General features: G+C 45.1%; 1 protein-coding gene across 1 annotated transcript; it reads right to left on the bottom strand.

The window, feature by feature from the left end:
- Positions 1-1,474: 1,474 nt before the first annotated feature.
- usp20 (ubiquitin specific peptidase 20) lies at positions 1,475-26,924 on the bottom strand. Its single transcript, XM_038970498.1, has 25 exons — positions 26,812-26,924; positions 26,182-26,290; positions 25,696-25,749; positions 25,526-25,588; positions 25,041-25,193; positions 24,550-24,658; positions 18,774-18,843; positions 17,467-17,580; positions 17,058-17,136; positions 15,537-16,041; positions 14,387-14,539; positions 14,011-14,123; positions 13,644-13,816; positions 12,695-12,789; positions 12,079-12,112; positions 11,930-11,975; positions 11,569-11,749; positions 11,105-11,231; positions 10,796-10,965; positions 10,060-10,141; positions 8,235-8,343; positions 8,039-8,141; positions 7,630-7,698; positions 6,886-7,064; positions 1,475-2,896 (listed from the first exon to the last, which is right to left on the bottom strand). Exons 2-24 carry the CDS (start codon positions 26,260-26,262, stop codon positions 6,901-6,903), a joined length of 2,847 nt encoding a protein of 948 aa, XP_038826426.1. The 5' UTR covers positions 26,263-26,290; positions 26,812-26,924; the 3' UTR covers positions 1,475-2,896; positions 6,886-6,900.
- Between the last annotated feature and the right edge of the window lie 63 nt (positions 26,925-26,987).

Raw genomic sequence — 26,987 nt, 5'->3', positions numbered from 1 at the left:
GAATTTACCCAGCATGCAGTAGGGGGTCAGTGGCCCCTAAACATCCCTAAAAGATTAATCAATGGGAAGCGTCTGGTCTTCTAGATTACCTTTTGATCTGGCCACCATTCCAACATTAAAAATGATATTTTAATACTGAGATTAAAAATCATAACTCTTCCCTTATAAGTGTTTGGAAAGATGGCACAGTGTGAGCAGAATCGTTATAAGCAGACACTAAACCACTAATCAGTGTATCCTACGGGGTGTGGCAGTGGGATAGGTAAGTAGTCATCAATACATCAAAGTGAGACATATTGATCATATTGTTGTGTCATGGTTCAGAATGAGAATATTTGTTAAATGGATGTCAGCAAGCAATAATTGTGTTGTTTTCTGGCCACGCCCCTGCCAGTGTAAACCAAACTCCTGGTTCTAATTCAACACTGTGCTGTGCCTTTGTGTGAAAACCAGTGTTCAAATATGATTACACACCAAGCACAAGATAGAGCAGGCTTTTAATCATATAATCATTTATAATTACATCTGTTTTCCAGACAATCCCAGACAATCATCTGAGTGTGGATCAACCACGGAAGTCAAAGAGCATCAAAAGATCCCCATCACTATGATACACTCTCTCTCGTCATTGAAAAACAGCAGTTGATTAACTCCTATTATTGTTTTGGGAAAAAGATATGAGGCGAGTCATTATCTATGCAATCAATCCCACCACAGCAACATCTTTATGTTCAACCATTTACCAGTGAAAATGAAACTTACACGCAAGTGTGCGTACACAACCCAACGTAGACACACAAATCAGGAATTCAGAAAAGAATCACAGACCGCTGGAATGTACCACAGGGACCCTCACTGTATAGTCAACTGTCATAACTAAGTTACAACGCTTCAGCAACCCATTGGCAGCCTATAATAATAATAATAAACTCTAAGGTGTCTGAGCACAGATAGACAGTCAGAAAGGTTTTCATTGCACCTCTGCAAAAACAAACACACTTGCTCTGGATAAGAGCGTCTGCTAAATGACTTAAATGTAAATGGAAATGGAGGTTTCACTTCTTTACAGAATTGGCAAAAACAAAGGAATACCAAAAAATATATATATAAAAAAAAAAAAGGGGGAAACATTTACTTCTCTTCTCTTTGGACACCGACATACCAATTACCAGCACAGAATCACTCAAACTTTCACATTTAGGTTCCAACACTGTCATTCAGCATCCATTACATAGCATTGCTACAGTAGACAGACACGCTTGAATATATGTTAGTTAACCTTTAAATGGCTAGTTGGCATACTGAAGGAATCAGAACTCAGGTGAAGCTCATAATGACATGCCCGCTTGGATTACATCATCTCCCTCTTATACATTGTTTGAAAAAAAAGGTGCTATCTAGAACCCAAAAGGGTTCTTCATCTGTCCCCATAGGATAACCCTTTGAAGAACCCTTTTTGGTATCAGGAAGAACCCTTTTGGGTTCCACGTAGAACCTTTTTGGGCTCCATCTGGTTTCTACCTGGAACCAAAAAGGGTTCTCCTATGGGGACAGCCTCAGAACCCTTTTGGAACCGTTTTTACTAAGATGGTACACAACAACATCCTCCTGCCAACCAAAGAAAAGGAAAACAAGTTTGAACATCTGTGTTAGCGTGCAGTACTAACATGCACACTGCAGGTTAATGAACCTTTATGGTAAGAGGGATAAGGGTGAATATGATATTTCCCCAAGCAGAGAGACGAGTGCAGGCAGGTGCAGGCTGGTGACCTGGGGGAGTGTTGAATTCTGGGATATGGAGCGAAGTACGAGACGTGATAGAGATTTGACAGATATAGCCCTTCGCATTCTTCCACACTGGTCACCTCTACCTCTATCCCTGCAGGGGGACTGGGGGTTGGACCCCCCTCTCTTTCCTCCCTACTAGCCTGATATCCTGACCTGGGGCTACTCTCCTGAGGGTCCCCTCCTCCCCTGTAGATCTGCTGCGGTTTCCTATTAGCCTGGTCCCAGAATCGTTTGTGCCATCTTGCCAACTAGACCATAGAGAGTTAGTAAGACGGCACAAACAGATCTGGGACAAAGCTCATCTCCTACACTTCAAAACCTTGTGAAATCACTCACAAAGGAATGGAGAGAGAGAATCCCCTCATCTGCTTGTTCATACTGTCTGTAAACATACACTATTAGGGGGTCTTGATGGGATTAGCTTTAATCTGTATGACTTAAATAAATCAATTGTAACGTCAATTGACTATGCGATGAGACGGCACGAGTCACGCCAATCGGAAAACACTGTAGTCCTCCTCGGAAACAAGCAGAACATTCAACTCTGAACATCCTTTTATTTCTTTACATTTTGTTTTTTTACATCAGTCCTTCTGTTGTCTCGTGAAAAGAAAAATGAGTGGCCCGACGTGTCGTCACTGAATGTCCTGTGTGGAGAAGAATGTACATGTTGACCCGAGTCGTCAAGCAGCAATTAACACTGACGATGTCACACTCCTCGGCATCATGGTCCCAAACACCACTACCTCCCTCCACTTCTCGTCTGAACACCTTTAACGATGACACACCTACTACACTAGTACAGCAGCTCTTTTGATTTAGACTTAACCAGCCAACCAACCATAGCTGCTAACAGCTTCAGAGACATGGTGTCACGCAATGTTATATTTTTCACTTAAAAATCTTATTAAGATTTATTCAATAAATAAGACCTTTTCACTACGATAGGATGATAATTGACAACTATGTCTTTCTGCACAGGTAATAGAATGAGACGTGTTGCTACGTTTTACAAAGTGCTCCTGACAAGGCTTCTCTTCACCCAGGTGCTTCTCTTCACCCAGGTCCTTCTCTTCACCCAGGTGTAGGAGTCAGACAGACAGACGACCTAGAAGGGAGGGAAGGAAAAAAAATTGCTGATAAAAAAAGGAAAATACACCAAGGGCATATGGAAATTGACTTTGTGTATTCTGGTATGTAAAGTATGTAAAGTATTTTTTGTAGAATTTAGGGATGTGACAAATTGAAAAATGTAAATGTTTAAAATGCCATTTTTGGGGTGGGGAGTTTCCTTTAAAACTACAAGAAAATGTCATAAAATTCCATGATAAATCCTATTGTGTGGTATGACTGTTAGGGGGCAATGAAGTTCTACCGCAGTCATACAGTAGGCTTAAGGCTTCCGCATGCTTCTGTTTGGCTGACGCCTAGCTGAGCTCGGCTAGGCTAACCGAACGAGTGTGCTCGCATAGCCCCTTAAAAGACCTTTGCTTGTAAATTGGAAAGAAAAGCGTCAATAGTACTGTTTGTCCATCTTGAGACGCCGTAGCCAGTATACACTTCCTCAAAATAGTCAGAATTAATATAACTCAGAACGCTTTTCCTGAGGATATCTTAGTCTCGCAATTTTACATCTAACTAAGATGTTTGGTACAGTATTTCTCAATGCGAAAATGAGCATGAAAACAAGTCATCTGTCATTGAATGACAACTTTTCTGAAGAATCCCTACTGTTGGCAAATCACAGATGAAGGGACATAGACTTCGGCTACCGACTTCGGCTTGCTTTAAGAAAAACATTTGTGTGCCCGAACTGAAAAAAAACTTTACCCAAGTCCAAAACGAACAAAAACGACAGATTAAATTGTCCCGAACACAACCGTGAATTCACATTGACTCAGTGTTCCTTCCATTTTTTATGTGCATTAGCAACTCACAACAAAAAATAAACATAGCCAAGTGATCCCAGTTCTTCTCCCTTCATTCTCTTTTCCCCTCGGTAGGTGTCTCTCAATTTCGATCTGACCGCTCCCTCTACACACACTCTTGCTGACTCTACTGCATGACTGCAGCGGGTTTACTAACACGTTAGTTATAGTAGCTATGTTGACTACGACGCTAATATGGTGACAAAGATGTAGGCTGTGTGTAGCGGTTATGATATGGTATGATATTGTTTGGCTTGGAAAGTTGATGTGCACTGATGTCCACAAGCAGAGGGAAAAGGTGAGGGGAGGTGAGAGAGCATATATGCTGTCATAGAAATAAGGCCACGCTCATTGAAATAGGCACCAACCGCCACTGGGTTACAACCCCACCTAAACATAGGCAGGTTCCAGACTGAAATATGAAACAAAAACAGGTAGGGGTGAAGTCAAACACAGGGAAAAAGAAAGCTGCATTTGGCACGTTATCTACTGGTTAAAAAGGGACACATTTTTGCATTCTAATGCTATTAACTGTATGTCTCAACTCCCAGTGATATTGATGAGGAAGACGCACTTGCAGTTCTTCCTTTAGCAAATTACCTCGCAACTCAACTAGGCCATTGACAATGGCTGCATATAAACTGCAATCATTTCTGTAATCAGCGCTTTTGTCCCCCCAAATGTTAACGACGAGGACGTGCGGAGCACTTTATATCCGTGGCAAATTATTTGAAAGATGCATATCCCCTCCTATTAACGTTACAGCATTGTTGTGTTCTGTAGGCATATCTGTAAAAAACAAAGTCCATTTTGATGATGATTAGGACCTGTTAGTGGTAGTTTTGTGATAACTGCATTGTGCTTTTCATTTTGTGGGGGGGAAAAAAACAGAATATTTTCCGTCAGGGATTTTTTCTTAGCGTTACCGATTGAATTTGGTTTAAATGTTTTAACGTTCACACCTCTAGTAGAATTGCCTAGCTTTTGATGTTTTATTGTGCAAGACAAATTCCCCTTCAGGGCAATGATGTTCTATCTATCGCTCTCTCTCTCTACCTAGTTACAGTATCTGGGATCTCAAACACAGTTGACCTGATTTACAAACTGTTTATACATTACATGAAGTACATTACCTACACACACACACACACACAGAGACCCACAAAGAATGTACAGGTAACTTACAAAAAGGAAAGACCGACATAAAGCTTAAAAATGTGGTGTTTTGTTGGTGGTGGTGGAAACCGCTGTCTCAGGCGCCACTCCAGAATCTCCCATAAGTGTTTAATTGGGTTGAAATCTGGTGCTCATCAAACCATTTAGTGACCACTTGTGCCCTGTGGATGGGGGCATTGTCATCCTATGAGGGTATAGCCATGCTAGTCAAAATAATGGCCTGCCCAGCATTTTTATTCAAGACCCTAAGCGTTATGGGATGTTAATTGCTTATTTAACTCAGGAACCACACCTGTGTGGAAGCACCTGCTTTCAATATACTTTGTATCCCTCATTTACTCAAGTGTTTCCTTTATTTTGTCAGTTACCTGTATGGCGTCATGAAAATGACCTGAGCTACGTGAGAGAACAGAGTGAGTGGACTGTAGCGGTACCAGACTGTAGCGATACCAGACTGTTACAGGAGAATGACCTGAGCTACGTGAGAGAACAGAGTGAGTGGACTGTAGCGGTACCAGACTGTAGCGATACCAGACTGTTACAGGAGAATGACCTGAGCTACGTGAGAGAACAGAGTGAGTGGACTGTAGCGGTACCAGACTGTTACAGGAGAATGACCTGAGCTACGTGAGAGAACAGAGTGAGTGGACTGTAGCGGTACCAGACTGTAGCGGTACCAGACTGTTACAGGAGAATGACCTGAGATACGTGAGAGAACAGAGTGAGTGGACTGTAGCGATACCAGACTGTTACAGGAGAATGACCTGAGATACGTGAGAGAACAGAGTGAGTGGACTGTAGCGGTACCAGACTGTAGCGGTACCAGACTGTTACAGGAGAATGACCTGAGCTACGTGAGAGAACAGAGTGAGTGGACTGTAGCGGTACCAGAATGTAGCGGTACCAGACTGTAGCGGTACCAGACTGTTACAGGAGAATGACCTGAGCTACGTGAGAGAACAGAGTGAGTGGACTGTAGCGGTACCAGACTGTAGCGGTACCAGACTGTTACAGGAGAATGACCTGAGCTACGTGAGAGAACAGAGTGAGTGGACTGTAGCGGTACCAGACTGTTACAGGAAAATGACCTGAGCTACGTGAGAGAACAGAGTGAGTGGACTGTAGCGGTACCAGACTGTTACAGGAGAATGACCTGAGCGAACAGAGTGAGTGGACTGTAGCGGTACCAGACTGTAGCGGTACCAGACTGTAGTGGTACCAGACTGTAGCGGTACCAGACTGTTACAGGAGAATGACCTGAGCTACGTGAGAGAACAGAGTGAGTGGACTGTAGCGGTACCAGACTGTAGCGGTACCAGACTGTAGCGGTACCAGACTGTAGCGGTACCAGACTGTTACAGGAGAATGACCTGAGATACCTAAGTGAACAGAGTGAGTGGACTGTAGCGGTACCAGACTGTAGCGGTACCAGACTGTAGCGGTACCAGACTGTAGCGGTACCAGACTGTTACAGGAGAATGACCTGAGCTACGTGAGAGAACAGAGTGAGTGGACTGTAGCGGTACCAGACTGTTACAGGAGAATGACCTGAGCGAACAGAGTGAGTGGACTGTAGCGGTACCAGACTGTAGCGGTACCAGACTGTAGCGGTACCAGAATGTAGCGGTACCAGACTGTTACAGGAGAATGACCTGAGCTACCTGAGCGAACAGAGTGAGTGGACTGTAGCGGTACCAGACTGTAGCGGTACCAAAAGGTCTAGTACTGAAGTGTTTAGTAGAGACAGGAATGTTTATGCTACATCATCCTGAGACCTGAGGTGGGTGGTTGTGTGTGTTTGGCAGTGGGAACCTATGCTGATGTTTGGGTTCTTGTGTATGGATGTGGGAAACCGTCAGTGGGCAGAGATGATGCTTGGGTGCGTGTGTATGTTTGCTTGTGCGTGTGTTTATAAAACAACACACCTGTGTGTGTGTGTGTTTGGGTGTGTGTGTGTGTGTAAACACAACATGTTTAAGTGTGTGTGTCTCACCATTGTGTGTGTTTCTCAGAGTGCCCTGGTCTCTGCCTCTATCTTCCTCTCTCTGTGCAGGCTGTCTGTGTCGAGGGCTGGGGCCGACACTGTCTGTCTCACTGCAGTCTCAGGCCCTCCACCGTAGATACTGAGAAGATACTGCCACGTCTCCTCTGAGATCTGACCATAGTCAGCCCCTAGGAACACACACACGTGCGCGCATTAACACGTACAAATGAACACACACACGTGCGCGCATTAACACGTACAAATGAACACACACACGTGCGCGCATTAACACATACAAATGAACACACACACGTGCGCGCATTAACACGTACAAATGAACACACACACGTGCGCACATTAACACATACAAATGAACACACACACGTGCGCACATTAACACATACAAATGAACACACACACGTGCGCGCATTAACACATACAAATGAACACACACACGTGCGCGCATTAACACATACAAATGAACACACACACGTGCGCACATTAACACGTACAAATGAACACACACACACACGTGCGCGCATTAACACATACAAATGAACACACACACGTGCGCGCATTAACACATACAAATGAACACACACACGTGCGCGCATTAACACGTACAAATGAACACACACACGTGCGCACATTAACACATACAAATGAACACACACAGGCCCAGACCAATACACACAGGATCAAGCACACAGACAGACCGACCAATCGACACATGTAACAGCATATACTGCTTACTTTGCTTTAGTTGTATGTGTCCCCCTTTCATCACACCAATCTTACTGTTGTCAATAGGACCAGGGGGTTCTGAGAAGACAATGACAAGCACCCCCAAGAGCTTTAGTGTCGTTACTAAAGAACATTTCACACTGCATTTATTCCCTCTACATATCCGGGGCCAGTATTCATAAATCGTCTCAGAGTTGGAGTGCTGATCTAGGATCAGTTTAGTCTATTAGATCATAATTGATCAGATTATAGGTACAGGTAGGGTCCTGATCCTAGAACAGCACTCCTACTCTAAAACACTGTGTATATGGGAGGATACAATGCGATAATTATAGTGTATTAAGTCATCCTGATCTTTAGCTTCCATTGGTACTGTAATGCCTCTGATTAGAAATCAACCATTCTCATAGGATCGTACCGTTGTCTTTGCCCTTGACAAAGTTCTCCCACTCCCTGAACCACTGCATGCTGATACACAGGATGACTGTAGGAGCCTCCTCCGCCTGGAACTCTTTATTCAACTGGAGACAGACCGGGAGAACAGGTGAGGCCTTTGATACAGGACACACACTTACAGGCGAGTGCGCACACACACAGTGACCCATCCCTCTTACCCTGATAAAGGTGTCTATTTCCACCTTTCTGCGTTTGACCAGAGCCTCTATCTCCACCTGGCAGATAGCACACACGTACAGGTGGTTCACTGCTGGGCCTCCTCCAAAACTAGGAGACAGACAGACAGACAGACAGTTAGAGAGTCTGATGGACAGAGAGACAGATGGACAGAGAAATAGATTGACAGTCAGACAGAAGCTGTGTTTGAATACCCATACTAACATACTGTATACTAACATACTGTATACTACATACGATTAGTTCATTTTAGTATACTGTAAACAAACAGTATCCTTTCAGTTGAGCGTACTACCTCTTCTCCTGTCTATCGGAAGTTGATGCTGTTGCTATGCAACCTCTCGCTAGCTAGTTAGCATAACAAATGACTAGCTAGACATTTTACAACTTCGGGTGTGTTCTTAAATTCAAGCTGGAGTGCCAGAGTGCGCTCGTAAATTCAGAGCGTTGTCAGATTGTCCGTTTGTAAATTCAGAGGAGTAGGGTTGATTTGAGCGTTCTGCCATTACAACGGCAGTCAAGCACCCATGCTAACATTGGATAGCTTGCTAGCTACTTCCAGACACAAATGAGACCACTCTGGCCATTTTACTCGCCCTAGCAGAGCTGGTTAGGCAGTTTTCATGTTTTCCAGAGCGTTAGTGACTGTAACTGTGCTGCTGGCAACAGCACGTTTATTGACACCGGCCATATTCAACGGGTGTTGAGCTCTAGTAAAATCATTATTCTGCGCTCTGACGAGAGTGCTATGAAATCAGAGTAGATGGCCAGAGTGAATTTAAGAACAACAACTATACCATTTAGCTAAGCTAAGAACGACGGGAATAATCAAGTCAATAATCTTTGGGTAGTTAGTTAGATGACCTATAGTTAAAATATTGGCAAGTTTGATGTATAAGTAGCCAACTAACGTTAGGTAGCTAGCTAACAACATACCGGTACATACTGCTGTAATCATATGCTATGTGGTTCGTAAGGACAGCGTAGCTAACAAATTGTCTTATTTGAAAAGTCATTACTTTATTACATTGCTCAACATTTTCTTAACATTTGTCATAATTAGTTAAAGCAATGAATTTGTATCCGCTCTCGTACTTCAGCTGCATATTTTCCGCCATTTTCTTCAAATATGAAAACGATCTGAAGGCACGCCCATTTTCTGAAGAATTGCATTATGGGCCCTAAAGTATGGAAATAGTGTCCTCTGTGTGTATACTTCATATTTTGGCGAATTTAGTATGACATCCGGGAACTTTTGGCATACTAACTATATCCATACTATGACCAATAAGCATACTATATACTCAATTCACGTCACAAATAGTACGGTTAGTGCGGTTGGTATGAGTATTAAAACACAGCTAGACAGTCAGTTAGACAGAGAGACATGTTGACAATCAGTTAGACATGTGGACAATCAGTTAGACAGAGAGACATGTGGACAATCAGTTAGACATGTGGACAGTCAGTTAGACAGACCGTCTGATGGACAGTCAGTTAGACAGACCGTCCGATGGACAGTCAGTTAGACAGACCGTCCGATGGGCAGTCAGTTAGACAGACCATCTGATGGACAGTCAGTTAGACAGACCGTCCGATGGACAGTCAGTTAGACAGACCGTCCGTTGGGCAGTCAGTTAGACAGACCGTCCGATGGGCAGTCAGTTAGACAGACCGTCCGATGGACAGTCAGTTAGACAGACCGTCTGATGGACAGTCAGTTAGACAGACCGTCTGATGGACAGAGACAGATGGACAGTCAATTAGACAGACAAGTGGGTAGGAAGACAGACAGTCTCATCTTACCTGTTGTACAGGTACTCCCATACATTCTGCGGCAGGATCACCACCAGGTCGTCTATATAGTGGTACTTGTTGGGTGGGATCCCTGGACAAAACATGTGAAGAAGATTATTTCAATGAGGTTGTGCTGGGGGTTGAGAGTGGTTGTGCTGGGGGTTGAGAGTGGTTGTGCTGGGGGTTGAGAGTGGTTGTGCTGGGGGTTGAGAGTGGTTGTGCTGGGGGTTGAGAGTGGTTGTGCTGGGGGTTGAGAGTGGTTGTGCTGGGGGTTGAGAGTGGTTGTGCTGGGGGTTGAGAGTGGTTGTGCTGGGGGTTGAGAGTGGTTGTGCTTGGCATCTGATGGTGGGGATGGTGAGGGCATAGAAATAGAATCCCTAGATCCTCAGACCAGATCAGTGGAGGCTGCTGCTAAGGGGAGAATGGCTCATAATAATAGCTGGAATGGAGTAAATGGAATGGCATCAACAATGTGTTTTTTATGTGATTGATACCATTCTATTCACTCCATTCAAGCCGTTATTATGAGCCATCCTTCCCTCAGCAGCAGCCTCCACTGGACCAGATGGGTGGAGTTTGTACTTTTGGGACTACTCTATTGGTTCCAATGTGCCAGGAGGCTCAATCAAGCACATCTTAGAGTATTTGAAAGAAAACAAGTACTACTTGAAGTGAGCCCAGGTCTAGATTGAGTCTGGTTGATGTTCAGGATGGGTTCTGGTGGTAGGTCCAGTACAGTACTGACCTCCGTGCTGGCAGAGAAAGGTGTGGTTGCTGATGGGCCCTGGCTCAGTGAAGGTGTTGAACTTGTTGAGCCACTCTCTGGAGATGTAGAACTGCAGCAGGCTGGGCTCCTTCATGTTGGCTAGAGCAACAACCTTCTGCCTCTCCCTCACTGACTCCTCACTGCTCTTCCTGTGGGGACACACACACGCATGCAGGCACACATATACACACACATGACCAGACACACACACACATACATTACTAGTTCTGCAAAACAGAAATACATTGTTATTATCATTGTAATGTGGTATGAAGGTTAGAGTCTCGCCTGTAGAAGAGCACATAGGCCTCAGCATTCTGCACCACTGTCTCATGGACCTCTGTTACATACTGGTCATCAAACTCATACCACTGACCGTTGATCACGTTCTGACAGTACGCTATGTAGTGACCACCTGGGGGGGGGGGCAGAGAGAGAGAGAGACAGAGACAGAGACAGAGACCGAGACCGAGAGAGAGACAGAGAGAGAGAGGAAGGAATTGCAGAAATGTAGATAAAGGTATGCTGTGAAATCAACAGTATTCATCAGTGTGCAGCTATCTATTTATGTACCATTACCTCCCTTTTTGTACCCTGCAGCTGAAAGTTACCGGATGTGATAAACTCACATTTTTACATGAGTTGACACACATTTTGAGTTTCACATTTTGAGTTGAATCAAAACCTTGAAGCCTAACAACCATGTTCCCTAAACGTCAGGTAGTAAGTACAGTCAGTCAACTGTTACTCACTGCCTGCGGTGCCATGGTGACAGATGACGGACAGCAGGTCGTAAGTGGTGATCTGGGAGAGGCTGTCCTTGGCCAGGAAAGGTCGGAGCTCGAGTCCCTCCAATGGGAAGGCCACGTGACTGTTGATCTTGAAGGAGTACATCACCTCATGACGAAAACGCTTCAGGTGAATGCACAGAATCTGTACACACACAAAATGTTTCATGTAGATTTCCTGAAACAAATGCATTATCTTAACGATGAAAATCAACAGCATTACACAACTTCAGTATCTTTAGTCGCTTTGATAAAGCTTGTTTTATCTTCTATGCAGGATGTCAAAGTCTGAGATAACAGAAGGGGACAAAGATAAGAGCGTTACCTCAGGTAGCTGAAGTACTTTGCAATATTTAACACCATTTCTCAATCTGCAAGATAAGTGAAAGAGTATTAAAATGTGTGCTGTAATGTGATCTGTATTACCAACTAGGCAGATTAATCTCCTAACTACAAATTCTCCAAAATACTTACTTTCTACACTTTTCACAGCTGTACATGTTGTCCCCTGCAAAACAATTAATTAAGAAATGACTGAAATTATTTCACGCCGAGATTTGGTTTTGTTTTTTTATTTTTATTCATTAAAGCTAAAAATTAATTATTAAAGCTCAATAATCCTATTGAGACCAATGTCTCTTTGGCAAGGGAGCCCTGCATCACAAAGAGTGCGCTGTGATAAACAGTATCTAATGGTTTTAACGCAGTGGCAGCTGCATTCATATCGATAATGTCGCAGTAATCCAGGGCCGACAGGAACGTTGATTTAATGATCTGTTTTCTACTATGAAGCGAGAGGCACCATCTATTTCTAATGAAGAAACCCAGTTTTATTCTCAGCTTCTTAGTTAACTAATCTATATGCGTTTTAAAATACAACTTATCACCCATCCAAATGCCTTGGTATTTCTAAGAGGGATAACGCTCAATTTGCAGACATGCAAATCTGTGGAGTCAATGTTGTGGGCTCTATAAAATAACATACACTTCTTCCTAATTCTGAACCAGTTTAAAGTTAACAAGATGTAACGACCAGTAGATCAGGGATGTTGAGGCATTTTATTGGACAACTGTATATTTTTGAGTTTACCTTTGAGCTCATCAGCAGCAAAGAAGGCTGCGAGACAGTCCTCCAGCGTTACCATGGGGCCCCAAAACCAGCTGGGGATACAGGACACCACAAACCTGCAGAGGGGGGTATACAGGAATAAATAGCAAGTAGTATGTAGCTGTTACATGTGGTTTAAGACTTGTTACAAGGTCGTTACATACTAGGTAAGGTTATTCCCTTGGAATGAATCATGGCAATGGTAAGTCTTACATTGCACAACTGGCTGTTGCAGATAGAAATGTAAAGAATAGAGCTGACACCATTCCTTGTTCTAGATGACAGTCAATCACATCTGTTCTACACAATACATTTCTATCTGAAGGTTCTGTAATGTTGTACCCTCTTGAACCGGGCCCCAATGCTAGCCCTATCCATTGACCCCTACCCCATCCCCAGCTCTCTACCTCCATCCCCAGCTCTCTACCCCAGCCCCAGCCCTCTACCACCAGCCCCAGCTCTCTACCCCCAGCCCCAGCCCTCTACCCCCATCCCCAGCTCTCTACCCCCAGCCCCAGCTCTCTACCCCCATCCCCAGCTCTCTACCCCAGCCCCAGCCCTCTACCACCAGCCCCAGCTCTCTACCCCCAGCCCCAGCCCTCTACCCCCATCCCCAGCTCTCTACCCCAGCCCTCTACCCCCAGCCCCAGCTCTCTACCCCCATCCCCAGCTCTCTACCCCCATCCCCAGCCCTCTACCCCCATCTCCAGCTCTCTACCCCTAGTCCTCTACCCCCATCCCCCGCCCTCTACCCCCAGCCCTCTACCCCGATCCCCAGCTCTCTACCCCTAGTCCTCTACCCCCATCCCCAGCCCAGCCCTCTACCCAGCCCAGCCCTCTACCCCCATCCCCAGCCCAGCCCTCTACCCCCATCCCCAACCCTCTACCTCCAGCCCCAGTTCCTACAGCTGCCTTCCCCTGACCCCCTGACCTGCGTATGGAGTCCATGATGTAGGTGATCCAGCCCTGGGAGCCGTAGACGTCCAGAGAGACCCCGGTCTTGGCTGGGAGGTTCTGATGGATGGAGGAGTGTAGCTTGGCAAGGTCCTCCTTACCTGGGATGGGCAGAGACAGGTCCTGGAAGGTCTCCACAGTGGTCGAAACCTAAAGGGGGAAAGGGAGAGGAGAAGAAAAGAGAGAGAGGGGGCGATGAGAGTAAATGGACCAAAACTTCTGTTAAAAGAGGTCAACATTCAATATTCATGTGACAGTACTGAGGTTCCAACAGAGGTAGTAAAGCAGAGTTCCTATGGGAGTGTCGCCCCCTGGTGGTGGTCCACACACACAGCACAGCTCACCCTGTCACAGGTCAGACACTGGACCAGGCTGAGGATGGAGCCGTCAAATATGTCTGAGATGACGCTGCGGTAGAGAGACTGTTTCTTCTTCTTGGCACCCAGGATCAGCTGGGCTAAGAGGTAGATTATGGGAAATGGAGTGAAATAGTTTGTGTGTGTGTGAGGCGGTAAGATGTGTCTCTGTGTTTGTGTGGGAGAGTGTGTGCACACGTGACTGTGTGTGTGTGTGTGTGTGTGTGTGTGTGTGTGTGTGTGTGTGTGTGTGTGTGTGTGTGTGTGTGTGTGTGTGTGTGTGTGTGTGTGTGTGTGTTTGTGTGTGTGTGTGTGTGTGTCAGTGGTGTGCGAGTCTGTGTATGGACGAGGACACCCCCCATACCTTTCTTGAAGGAGTATGTGGGCCCTGCAGAGCGGAGGGTGCTAGAGCGAGGGGGGCTGGAGGAGAGTTTCGGTTGCAGCTCCTGGACCGTACGGACAGGGCTGCAGGGGCGAGACTGGGGGCGCTGCTGCATCGATGCCTCGTTGTCTGGCTCTGGGTAGAGGAGGGTAGGAGAGGAAAGAGGAAGAGGTGGCTTTTAAGAGATTACTCACAAATCACTACAACCGGTCACCACTACACACACACACACACACACTACATTTTCTACTTCCACCATTACCAAAAATCTCAAATCTAATCAAAATCAAGCTTTATTTATATGGTACATTTCAGACATGGATGCAACAAAATGCGATTCACAAAAAAAACAATGAAAATAAAAACAGAAATATTTACTACACAACAAACAAGAAGATAACAAACTAAAGAATAACAAAAAATGAATGACTAAAGAGCACCCTAAGGAAAAGCAAAGTTAAAAAGGTGTGTTTTAAGATCTCTTTTAAATATGTCTACAGTTTTAGCTCCCCTCAGGTTCTCTGGCAGGCTATTCCAGACGCAGGGGGGATAGTAACTAAAGGCTGCCTCTCCATGCCTCTTGGTCTTAGGCTTTGTGATAGTTAAAAGGCCAGTGCCAGAGGACCTGAGGGACCTACTGGGTACATAACTTAAAATCATGTCTGACATGTTTTGGGGTGCACAATCGTTCATTGATTTAAAAACCAATAAAATAATCTTAAAATTAATTCTAAAACTCAGGCAGCCCATGCAGAGAATTTAAAACCGGTGCATAATGTATGCTCTCCGTCTGGTCCTGGTCAGTACCTGTGCGCTGCAGTATTCTGTATGTTTTGCAGTTAACCAATGGCTTTCTTGGGTAGACCAGACAGGAGAGCATTACAACAGTCAAGCCTGCTTGTAATAAAAGCATGTATAAGTCTCTCTGTATCAGACTGAGAGAGAAACAGACGCACCTTGACAATGTTTCACAAGTCGAAAAACAGCTATTTTGGTCACATTCCTAAGGTGTGACTCAAATTTGGGTTCAGAATCTAAAATGACACTTGTTTAATCTTTATTGCCTGTGAATTAAATTATGCGTACAGATTCTCTTTCTGTGCTTTGGCTCCAACAATAACAAAGCCCATACCTGGAGTGTTGCTGCTCTGCATCTGCCCCTGTGTTTGACTCTGACTAGGGCTCTGTGGTCTAGGGGGGGTCCCCTCCTCCTCCTCCGCCCCCCTCTCTAGAGACCCCTTCTCGGCCACCGCCGTATCCACATCTGCGTCCTCGTCCATCTCCTGGGAGCCTCCGTGGAGAGGTGAGCCCAACACCCTCTTCTCCTTCAGCCTCTCTTTCTCCGAGATGGGCCCTTCTGTCCCTGATCGCCCCCCAGTGCCTGTCCCCCCTCCTCCCACCCTCGGCGACACCCCGCACTCATCCTGGATGAGCAGCCCCGCCTCCCCCAGCCCCCCTCCTTCTCCCCGGTCGCTGCTGGCGCCTGAGTCGCAGGAGAGGAACTCGTCCTCGGCGGGGGAGCGGTCGCTCCCGTCCCTCCGCTCGTCCCCCTCACCCCCCCTGCCGTACTCTGCCAATGGCTCTTTGAGCTCCTCGTGGAGCTGGTCCATCAGACAGCGCAGAAACTCCTGGGTATCCTATGTAGTAGTATACAGTGCGAGAGGGAGAGTGTGTGGAACTGTCTTATACACTCAGATCACACACACACACACACACACACACACACACACACACACACACACACACACACACACACACACACACACACACACACACACACACAAAGAGGTAGAAGAGAGGAGGATGCTGCTCTATCAAGTAGAAAGAGAGAGGGGATATTGGTGTGGGAGGACTACGAAGCAGGGAAAGTGTGTGTGTGTGTGTACAGTTCTTTGGAAGTTTGTTCCCTGCAGCGCTTAGGCACAGAAAGCCATTGAGAGTGTGTGTGATGGTGAAAGAAGGTGAAGCATTAAGAGAAACAGAGAGAAAGCATGCTGATCACACAGGCTCAACACAACACTAATTTCACAGCAGTTTTGTCATTGTATTTTTCGACAGCAATCAAAACCAAAAGTCACATACACACAATCCCATTCCAATCAACCAAACACCCATTAAGCCAAGCAGTAACATTAAAATGTCCTCTAGTTACTGTGTGTTAGTTACAGCATGTCAGCGTCCCAAATGGCACCCTATTACCTATATAGTGCACTACTTTTGACCAAATCCATAACGCTATGGTCAAAAGTAGTGCACTACACAGAGAATAGGGTGCATTTGGGAAGATCTCAATTGCATACTCTTCATGTCCTCTCTCCTCGTCTCCTGACTTTCTCCTTCAATGGGTTTTGAGAAGGAGACGAGGAGAAAGGACGCGAGGAGTATGCAATTGAGATCTTCCCCATTTCACTGTCTTGGCACCTTACTTCCAGGTATCACTGACAGGGTTAGCCAATCAGCAACACAACAATCAACCTATGAAACTTCACTGTCCCTGGAGGTCCATTTGGTTTGTGGCAACAGTGGTTATTTTGGGGGTATGGGACAAGGTAGAGGTGGGTTCGGTCAGGGGTTAAAGAGAGGGGCCAGAGGGGGGTAGGGCTAGGGGTCAGGTCATCATTTTGTTTCCTACCTGCTGGGAGCTTGCCCCTACCTGCTGGGCGTAGCCACGGAACATGGGGTTGACCAGCTTGATTCCCTGGGACAAACTGGTGGGGACCACATAACTGGGCCTGGAGGAAAGAGAGAGTGGTGGAGGAAAGAGAGAGATACAGAGAGAGAAAGAAAGTGAGAGTGAGGGGATGAAGAAGAAGCAGAATGTGTAGCAGACCATGACTAAGCAAGTAGACTCATTAAACATACGTTAAGATGTTAAGGGATAGCCCCCCTTGTGAAAGTGTCCTGGGGTAAGATGTATTTTCTTCTATTACATAGGTCAGACAGTATCAGTTAAAAACAGAATTTGCTGCATTCTTGTGAATATCTAGTCCAAAAATGTGCATGTTGAATGGTACATACAGACTGTAACATTCAACATATTAGCATGTCCATTGGTACACTACCGTTTCTTGTGCCAGAGCTCAGAGATTAGTTTCTGGTAGCTCTTGCACAGCGCAGGTTTCTTGTCTGTCCGCACCAGTCCACTGCAGTCCAGGAAGAACTGAGTGAGAGGAGGACTGGAGAGGGATTAGAGGGGTTAGGGGAGGGACGGAGAAGAAAGAAAGAACTGGTCAGTTGGAGATCCAATCTATGAAAACTAACACACTGGCTTCTGCTGAGAAGAGCAGTCCCTACAGGATTCCACTGAGATTTTTCTGCAGGCTAAAATGATTGATTTTGCCTCGACAATTATGACATTTTGCATTGCAATATGCAATGATTTTGTCCAATTTGTTTGCAATAAATGTGCAGTGATTGGTTGAAATTGCGAGCCCTCTTTTTGTACTGCAGTAATGGGTCAGTCTTACGTGATAACATTGCGATGATTTTACTGTTTTATGCGGGTGATTGGTCAAATATGCAAGCCCTCGGATAATACACTGAGTATAGCAAACATTGGTAACACTTTCCTAATTTTGAGTTGCGCACCCCCCTGCCCCCTCAGAAAAGCCTCGATTTGTCGGGCATGGACTCTATAAGGTGTTGAAAGTGTTCCACAGGGATGCTGGCCCCATGTTGATTCCAATGCTTCCCTGTTGTGTCAAGTTGGCTGGATGACCTTCAGGTGGTGGACCATTCTTTATACACACGGGAAACTGTTCAGAGTGAAAACCCCAGCAGCGTTGCAGTTCTTGACACAAACCGGTGAGTAACAATTGAGACATGGATTATGTATGCGTGCCATGCAAAGGGTGAATGGGAAAGACTAAAATATTTAAGAGCCTTTGAAAAGGGTATAGTAGTAGGTGCCAGGCGCACTGGTTTGAGTGTGTTTCCTGTGGAACGCTTTGGACCCCTTGTAGAGGCCATGTACTGACGAATTGAGGCCGTTCTGAGGGCAGAAGGGGGTGTAACTTAAGAAGGTGTTTCTAATGTTTTGTACACTCAAGAGTACGTTAGAGAAAGACCCCACTGAACGATTCAGTACGTTAGAGAAAGACCCCACTGAACGATTCAGTACGTTAGAGAAAGACCCCACTGAACGATTCAGTACGTTAGAGAAAGACCCCACTGAACGATTCAGTACGTTAGAGAAAGACCCCACTGAACGATTCAGTACGTTAGAGAAAGACCCCACTGAACGCAGGGAATTGTTGATTTTGCAAAAAATTCTGATATTGCAGAATCGTGGAAGAACTGGAAGACGAATACACATATGCTCACACACTTTCAGCTTTAAATTACGAAACGAGACAGGAAGTGACCTCACCAGTTGGACAGGGCTTGAAGAGCTGCGTTCATGTAGCAGGAGTTACCGATATTCTTCATCCCTGTCAGACCTTTGAGAAAGATGTAGGTAAAAAAAGAAGAAGCTAATAACGTCATACAGGTATATTTACAATATTATATGGTAGGGCTACGATACAAGCCACTCCACTGTTTACACCTAACATTTGGAGAACAGGCCTACATACAGCATGTGGGATCTTCATTTGACCAGTTTCTCACAGGAGTAAAATATTCCTGGATGATTCGATTACTCTAAGTGATCATTTATTATGGGAAATTAGCTTTGCTAGGCTACAGTAGGCTATAGTTTAGGTGTGTGATCTAGTTAGAAAGAACTGCAGGCTTTCAGTGAATTTATGTAAACCACAAGGCTCATTTTAATTTCTTGCAGCACATGAAAAATTATCTGCAACAACAGAGTGATCAAATTAAGATACATCTGTTAGTGAAAATGCATGACATGAACCCTGTCAGTTAATATTGACCGTCAGTCTATTACCATTGTCTGGTACGTACTCTTAGGCCCCAAAGCAATTATATTTCTCCTAACCCAGAGTTTGTCTCTTCAGGCTCTCAGATAATTTGGGAGGTCCCTGACAAAATCAGCTTGGCATAATTCACTAAGGAATAGACCTGCTAAGCGTGTCATCTAGAGAAAAGGATGAACAAAACGATTGTTCAGAGCTCTATATGTGATCGTATGTTACATTTGTAACATAATATGTTACATTTAAAATGCAGACCATATCTGATGGCTATGGTTGTCACCCATAAAGAAAAAACTTTGGGTTGAATGCATTTAGCTGTGTAACTGACTAGGTATCCCCCTGTACAGGCTAAGGGGATCAGTTGAACTGTGTATATGTTGGACAATATACAGTGCATTCGGAAAGTATTCACACTCCTTCACTTTTTCCACATTTTGTTACAGCCTAGTTCTAAAATTGATTAAATTATTTTATTTTTCCTCAATCAATCATGACAAAGCAAAAACAGTTTTAGAAATGTTTACACATTTATTACAAATAAAATACTTAAATATTACATTTACATAAGTATTCACACCCTTTGCTCAGTACTTTCTTGAAGCACCTTTATTACAGCCTTGAGCCTTCTTGGGTATTACGCTACAAGCTTGGCACACCTATATTTGGGGAGTTTCTCCCATTCTTCTCTGCAGATCCTCTCAAGCTGTCAGGTTGGATGGGGAGCGTCGCTGCACAGCTATTTTCAGTTCTCTCCAGAGATGTTTGATTGGGTTCAAGCCCGGGCCACTCAAGGACATTCAGAGACTTGTCCCGAAGCCACTCCTGCGTTGTCTTGGCTGTGTGTTTAGGGTTTTTCTCCTGTTGGAAAGTGAACCTTCGCCCCAGTCTAAGGTCCTGAGCGCTCTGGAACAGGTTTTCATCAAGGATCTTTCTGCACGTTGCTTTGTTCATCTTTCCCTCGATTCTGACTAGTCTCAAATCAAATCAAATTGTATTTGTCACATACACATGGTTAGCAGATGTTAATACGAGTGTAGTGAAATGCTTGTGCTTCTAGTTCCGACAATTCAGTAATAACCAACGAGTAATCTAACCTAACAATTCCACAACTACTACCTTATACACACAAGTGTAAAGGGATAAAGAATATGTACATAAAGATATATGAATGAGTGATGGTACAGAACGGTATAGGCAAGATGCAGTAGATGGTATAGAGTACAGTATATACATATGAGATGAGTAATGTAGGGTATATAAACATAAAGTGGCATAGTTTAAAGTGGCTAGTGATACATGTATTACATAAAGATGGCAAGATGCAGTAGATGATATAGAGTACAGTATATACATATACATATGAGATGAGTAATGTAGGGTATGTAAACATTATATTAAGTGGCATTGTTTAAAGTGGCTAGTGATATATTTTTACATAAATTTCCATAAATTCCCATTATTAAAGTGGCTGGAGTTGAGTCAGTATGTTGGCAGCAGCCTCTAAATGTTAGTGGTGGCTGTTTAACAGTCTGATGGCCTTGAGATAGAAGCTGTTTTTCAGTCTCTCGGTCCCTGCTTTGATGCACCTGTACTGACCTCGCCTTCTGGATGATAGCGGGGTGAACAGGCAGTGGCTCGGGTGGTTGTTGTCCTTGATGATCTTCATGGCCTTCCTGTGACATCAGGTGGTGTAGGTGTCCTGGAGGGCAGGTAGTTTGCCCCCGGTGATGCGTTGTGTAGACCTCACTACCCTCTGGAGAGCCTTACGGTTGTGGGCGGAGCAGTTGCCGTACCAGGCGGTGATACAGCCCGACAGGATGCTCTCGATTGTGCATCTGTAGAAGTTTGTGAGTGCTTTTGGTGACAAGCCGAATTTCTTCAGCCTCCTGAGGTTGAAGAGGCGCTGCTGCACCTTCTTCACAATGCTGTCTGTGTGGTTGGACCAATTCAGTTTGTCCGTGATGTGTACGCCGAGGAACTTAAAACTTACTACCCTCTCCACTACTGTCCCGTCGATGTGGATAGGGGGGTGCTCCCTCTGCTGTTTCCTGAAGTCCACAATCATCTCCTTTGTTTTGTTGACGTTGAGTGTGAGGTTATTTTCCTGACACCACACTCCGAGGGCCCTCACCTCCTCCCTGTAGGCCGTCTCGTCGTTGTTGGTAATCAAGCCTACCACTGTAGTGTCGTCCGCAAACTTGATGATTGAGTTGGAGGCGTGCATGGCCACGCAGTCGTGGGTGAACAGGGAGTACAAGAGAGGGCTCAGAACGCACCCTTGTGGGGCCCCAGTGTTGAGGATCAGCGGGGTGGAGATGTTGTTACCTACCCTCACCACCTGGGGGCGGCCCGTCAGGAAGTCCAGGACCCAGTTGCACAGGGCGGGGTTGAGACCCAGGGTCTCGAGCTTGATGACGAGTTTGGAGGGTACTATGGTGTTAAATGCTGAGCTGTAGTCGATGAACAGCATTCTCACATAGGTATTCCTCTTGTCCAGATGGGTTAGGGCAGTGTGCAGTGTGGTTGCGATTGCGTCGTCTGTGGACCTATTGGGTCGGTAAGCAAATTGGAGTGGGTCTAAGGTGTCAGGTAGGGTGGAGGTGATATGGTCCTTGACTAGTCTCTCAAAGCACTTCATGATGATGGAAGCGGTAGTCGTTTAGCTCAGTTACCTTAGCTTTCTTGGGAACAGGAACAATGGTGGCCCTCTTGAAGCTTGTGGGGACAGCAGACTGGGATAAGGATTGATTGAATATGTCCGTAAACACACCAGCCAGCTGGTCTGCGCATGCTGAGGACGTGGCTGGGAATGTCGCCTGGGCCTGCAGCCTTGCGAGGGTTAACACGTTTAAATGTTTTACTCACCTCGGCTGCAGTGAAGGAGAGCCTGCAGGTTTTGGTATTTGGCCGAGTCAGTGGCACTGTATTGTCCTCAAAGCGAGCAAAAAAGTTATTTAGTCTGTCCGGGAGCAAGACATCCTGGTCCGCGACGGGGCTGGTTTTCATTTTGTAATCCGTGATTGACTGTAGACCCTGCCACATACCTCTTGTGTCTGAGCTGTTGAATTGCGACTCTACTTTGTCTCTATACTGGCACTTAGCTTGTTTGATTGCCTTGCGGAGGGAATAGCTACACTGTTTGTATTCGGTCATGTTTCCGGTCACCTTGCCCTGGTTAAAAGCAATGGTTCACGCTTTCAGTTTCACGCGAATGCTGCCATCAATCCACGGTTTCTGGTTTGGGAATGTTTTAATCTTTGCTGTGGGTATTACGTCGCTGATGCACTTTCTAATGAACTCGCTCACCGAATCAGCGTATTCGTCAATGTTGCTGTTGGACGCAATGCGGAACATATCCCAATCCACGTGATCGAAGCAGTCTTGAAGCGTGGAATCAGATTGGTCGGACCAGCGTTGAACAGACCTGAGCGCGGGAACTTCTTGTTCTAGTTTCTGTTTGTAGGCTGGAAGCAACAAAATGGAGTCGTGGTCAGCTTTTCCGAAAGGAGGGCGGGGGAGGGCCTTATATGCGTCGCGGAAGTTAGAATAACAATGATCTAGGGTTTTACCAGCCCTGGTAACACAATCGATATGCTGATAGAATTTAAGGAGTTTTGTTTTCAGATTAGCCTTGTTAAAATCCCTAGCTACGATGAATGCAGCCTCAGGGTGTGTGGTTTCCAGTCTACATAGAGTCAGATAAAGTTCGTTCAGGGCCATCGATGTGTCTGCTTGGGGGGGAATATATACGGCTGTGATTATAATCGAAGAGAATTCCCTTGGTAGATAATGCGGTCGACATTTGCTTGTGAGGAATTCTAAGTCAGGTGAACAGAATGACTTGAGTTCCTGTATGTTGTTATGATCACACCACGTCTCGTTAATCATAAGGCATACCCCCCCACCCCTCTTCTTACCAGAAAGATGTTTGTTTCTGTCGGCGCGATGCGTGAAGAAACCAGCTGGCTGCACCGACTCCGTTACCGTCTCTCGAGTGAGCCATGTTTCCGTGAAGCAAAGAACGTTACAGTCTCTGATGTCTCTCTGGAATGCTACCCTTGCTCGGATTTCATCAACCTTGTTGTCAAGAGACTGGACAGTGGCGAGTAGTATGCTAGGGAGTGGAGCGCAGTGTGCCCTTCTCCGGAGCCTGACCAGAAGACCGCTTCGTTTGCCCCTTTTACGGCGTCGTTGTTTAGGGTCGCCGGCTGGGATCCGATCCATTGTACTGGGTGGAAGGCAAAACACAGGATCCGCTTCGGGAGAGTCATATTCCTGGTCGTAATGATAGTGAGTTGATGTTGCTCTTATATTCAGTAGTTCCTCCCGACTGTATGTAATGAAACCTAAGATTACCTGGGGTACCAATGTAAGAAATAACACGTAAAAAAACAAAATACTGCGAAGCGAGGCGGCCATCTCTGTCGGAAGTAAGCCCAGTCCCTGACGCTGAAAAACATCCCCACAGCATGATGATGCTGCTACCACCATACTTCACCATAGGGATGGTATTGGCCAGGTGATGAGCGGTGCCTGGTTTCCTCCAGATACTTGTCATTCAGGCCAAATACTTCAATCTTGGTTTCATCAGACCAGAGAATCTTGTTTCTCATGGTCAGAGTCCTTCAGGCAAATTCCAGGCAGGCTGTCATGTGCCTTTTACTGAGGAGTGGCTTCGGTCTGGCCACTCTACCATAAAGGCCTTATTGGTGGAGTGCTACAGAGATGGTTGTCCTTCTGGAAGGTTCTCCCATCTCAACAGAGGAACTCTGTCAGAGTGACCATCGGGTTCTTGGTCAACTCCCTGACCAAGGCCCTTCTCCCGATTGCTCAGTTTGTCTGGGCGGCCAGCTCTAGGAAGAGTCTTGGTGGTTCCAAACTTCTTCCATTTAAGAATGATGGAGGCCACTGTGTTCTTGGGGACCTTCCATGCTGCAGAGGTTTTTTGGTACCCTTCCCCATATCTGTGCCTTGACACAATCCTGTCTCAGGGCTCTACGGACAATTCCTTTTACCTCATGGCTTGCACTGTCAACTGTGGGACCTTATATAGACAGGTGTGTGCCTTTCCAAATCATGTCCAATCAATTGAATTTACCACAGGTGGTGTAAAAACAATCAAGTTGTAGAAACATCCCAAGCATGATCAATGGAAACAGGATGCACCTGAGCTGGAAAAAGTGAAGGGGCCTGAATACTTTCCAAATGCACTGTATTCTTTACTGTTATTGGGTGCCATGATGACGAGAGGGGGGGGTCAGAGGTTACCTCTGGGTTTGAGGTCATCCTCCTCCGACTCTGACCCCTCTTCTTCTGCCACCGCGATGGGCACCGCCTTCAACGGGCGGTGGTGACTCACTGGTTGATGAACTGCATCCTGGGAAAATTATTTGTCGTCATTAAAAAAAACGAATAAGAACATAAGTCTGTGTGCCTGTGGGAAGCCAATTAAAATATAAAAACACAGAATCGGCTGCATTTCAGCTCACAAGTGTCAATGTGAGCTGATCAAAATTAAACAAAGTTGAGTAAAACTTCATAATAAATAAATTCTTTATACACAGTACATAATGCAGTCCTTCTGAATAGTTTATGAACCCTTTCTAAATTAAAAGATATGTTAGCCATAGTTGATATAGGGCCAATCCCAAATGGCTCCCTATTCCCTATATAGTGCACTAATTTAGACCAGTGCCCAAATGGCACGTAAACATAGTATAGTTGAATATAGCTGAGCTGACCTTTGTGCGATGGCGTACCTGGTTGTCCATAGCTTTACAGTGGTGGGGAGTGTGTGTGGCAGACATAGCAGATACCACTGCAGGCCTCTGCTCTAGAAACACCTCCCTCTCACACACATAGCACCAGATCCTGAATGTTGTCAGGTTTACTGTCAGGTTGTGTTTCTTAGTCTAGGGGGGAGAGACACAGAGACACACGCTCACACACAAAATAAGCTTTGAAAAACATTTTTGTTGCATGAAATACTAGGGTGGCAGGTAGCCTAGCGGTTAGGGAGGCAAGCCAGCAACCGAAGGGCTGCAAGTTCAAATCCCGGGTCCGATGGGAAAAATCTGGCAGGAAGTGAGCTGGCAACCGCAGGGTTGCTGGTATTAAATCCTAAATGCTGTTGCATATGTGTCTCTCTGAGGAGGTGGAAGTCAAATTTCGGTTGAGCCAATAAAGTGATCTTGAAATGGCATCTCTCGCAACCCAAAGAAAAAAAGCTCTGAGCAGAATTCACCTGAGCGTGTAGGGTGCTGTGATCTGAAAAGGATTCTCCACAGCCAACATATGGACACTCGCTCTGAACAAAATAAAAAAAACTATTACATTAGTCTACGGGTAAATATATATATATCATGGTCCACAGAATATCTGAAACAGTGAAGAAAAGCAGATTCTGCTGTTTACCTGAAGACAGGCCCAGAGGTTGGGACCTCCTGCTACACATAACTGGCAGGTTCCCTTCAAAACACAAAACAATTATACAGCACCATCTCCTGTGTGATTTTGTCAGACCACCAGAATGTATTGTACATTTTGTTTGACATTTTGTGGGACTTGTGAAGGCAAATCTAGAAGACATGACTCAAGAGTAAAAGACATGACTTTGGTCACATTGCACCTATTCCATACATATTCTAGATGCTTGACACTGTGAGAGCTTGGCGATATAAGGCTATATCTGCAAAAAGATGATTCTGAGATAATTGTCTTTAAAGTTCCGACCCCTCTTTGGTTTTAATGGTGTCACAGCATTTTTCATATTGTATTCTTTGAACTTTAACAATATGAATTTAGGTATTTACAGTACAATTTTGAACAAAATACAAATAGGACCTTATAGTCCCAAGCTCGACTGGGCAAATCTCTTAAGAAACAATCCTTTTCTCTTACCTTGGATTTCTGAAGAAGGTCCTCCTTGGTGACCTCCCCTATGGATTCCAGGTGGGGACAAATGTCCCCCAGGTCACTCATGTTTATTCAACTTCTTCTAAAGATCTAGCTAATAATACAAAAAAATATGAATCTGACATTTTGTTTGGGTAGATAAAACAATACATTCAAGCAAGCTGACATCAGTAAGTGGCTACAACAAGTAGACACACTTCAATCAAGGGGTGTGTCTGACTCTGCAAGAGTAGACTATTACAAAACGTATGTCGAATTAGTCGTACTGTAGCCGACAATGATGCTCTTTGGTTTAGCTAGCAAGCTAACGTTACTCTACTCACTCAAAGCTTTGAAATTACTGCATTTACTAGTAACTAGCTGCCTGACAACCCATCGACATTCTAGAAATGGATAATCAATTAATTCAACATCTAACTATCGCACATCAGCCAACACAGGTACACTTTTATTCTTTTATTAAATCAATTCCTGCACTATGGTTTGACTAAAGAGACACCGACATCTGACAGCTCTGCTGCAAACTGAAGGCCCTGTTTTTCCACGCCTAACTAACATCAGAAATCGATGATGACATCGACAACAAATACATTAATCTCAACAAATGCTATTTACCAACACCAGGCGATGTCACAACAATATTCAGATACGTTCATTTAAGGGGAAACGTCGTTAAAAATAGGTAAACACCTAGCTAGCGATGGTATCCTGGCTAGCTACTGTGGCTGTTGTACGGAATAGAGATACCCCATCCCACTTGCTCCCCCGCCCAACTCACACATTGGTTTAAC

The sequence above is a fragment of the Salvelinus namaycush genome, chromosome 31 (genome assembly GCF_016432855.1).
Source record: "Salvelinus namaycush isolate Seneca chromosome 31, SaNama_1.0, whole genome shotgun sequence".
In the NCBI taxonomy this organism is placed as follows: Eukaryota; Metazoa; Chordata; class Actinopteri; order Salmoniformes; family Salmonidae; genus Salvelinus; species Salvelinus namaycush.
Note: the sequence above shows the minus strand (reverse complement) of the source record. Positions and strands in the feature narration are given on the sequence as shown.

What these genes read in the sequence shown, in the direction of transcription:
- usp20 (XM_038970498.1), bottom strand. Translation starts at nt 26,262, where the DNA reads ATGAGTGACCTGGGGGACATTTGTCCCCACCTGGAATCCATAGGGGAG. An exon ending in AGCTGTGAAAAGTGTAGAAA is followed by an intron (nt 11,976 to 12,078) that starts GTAAGTATTTTG and finishes CTTATCTTGCAG; the next exon opens with ATTGAGAAATGGTGTTAAAT. An exon ending in CTTTCTCTGCCAGCACGGAG is followed by an intron (nt 10,142 to 10,795) that starts GTCAGTACTGTA and finishes TGTTTTGTCCAG; the next exon opens with GGATCCCACCCAACAAGTAC.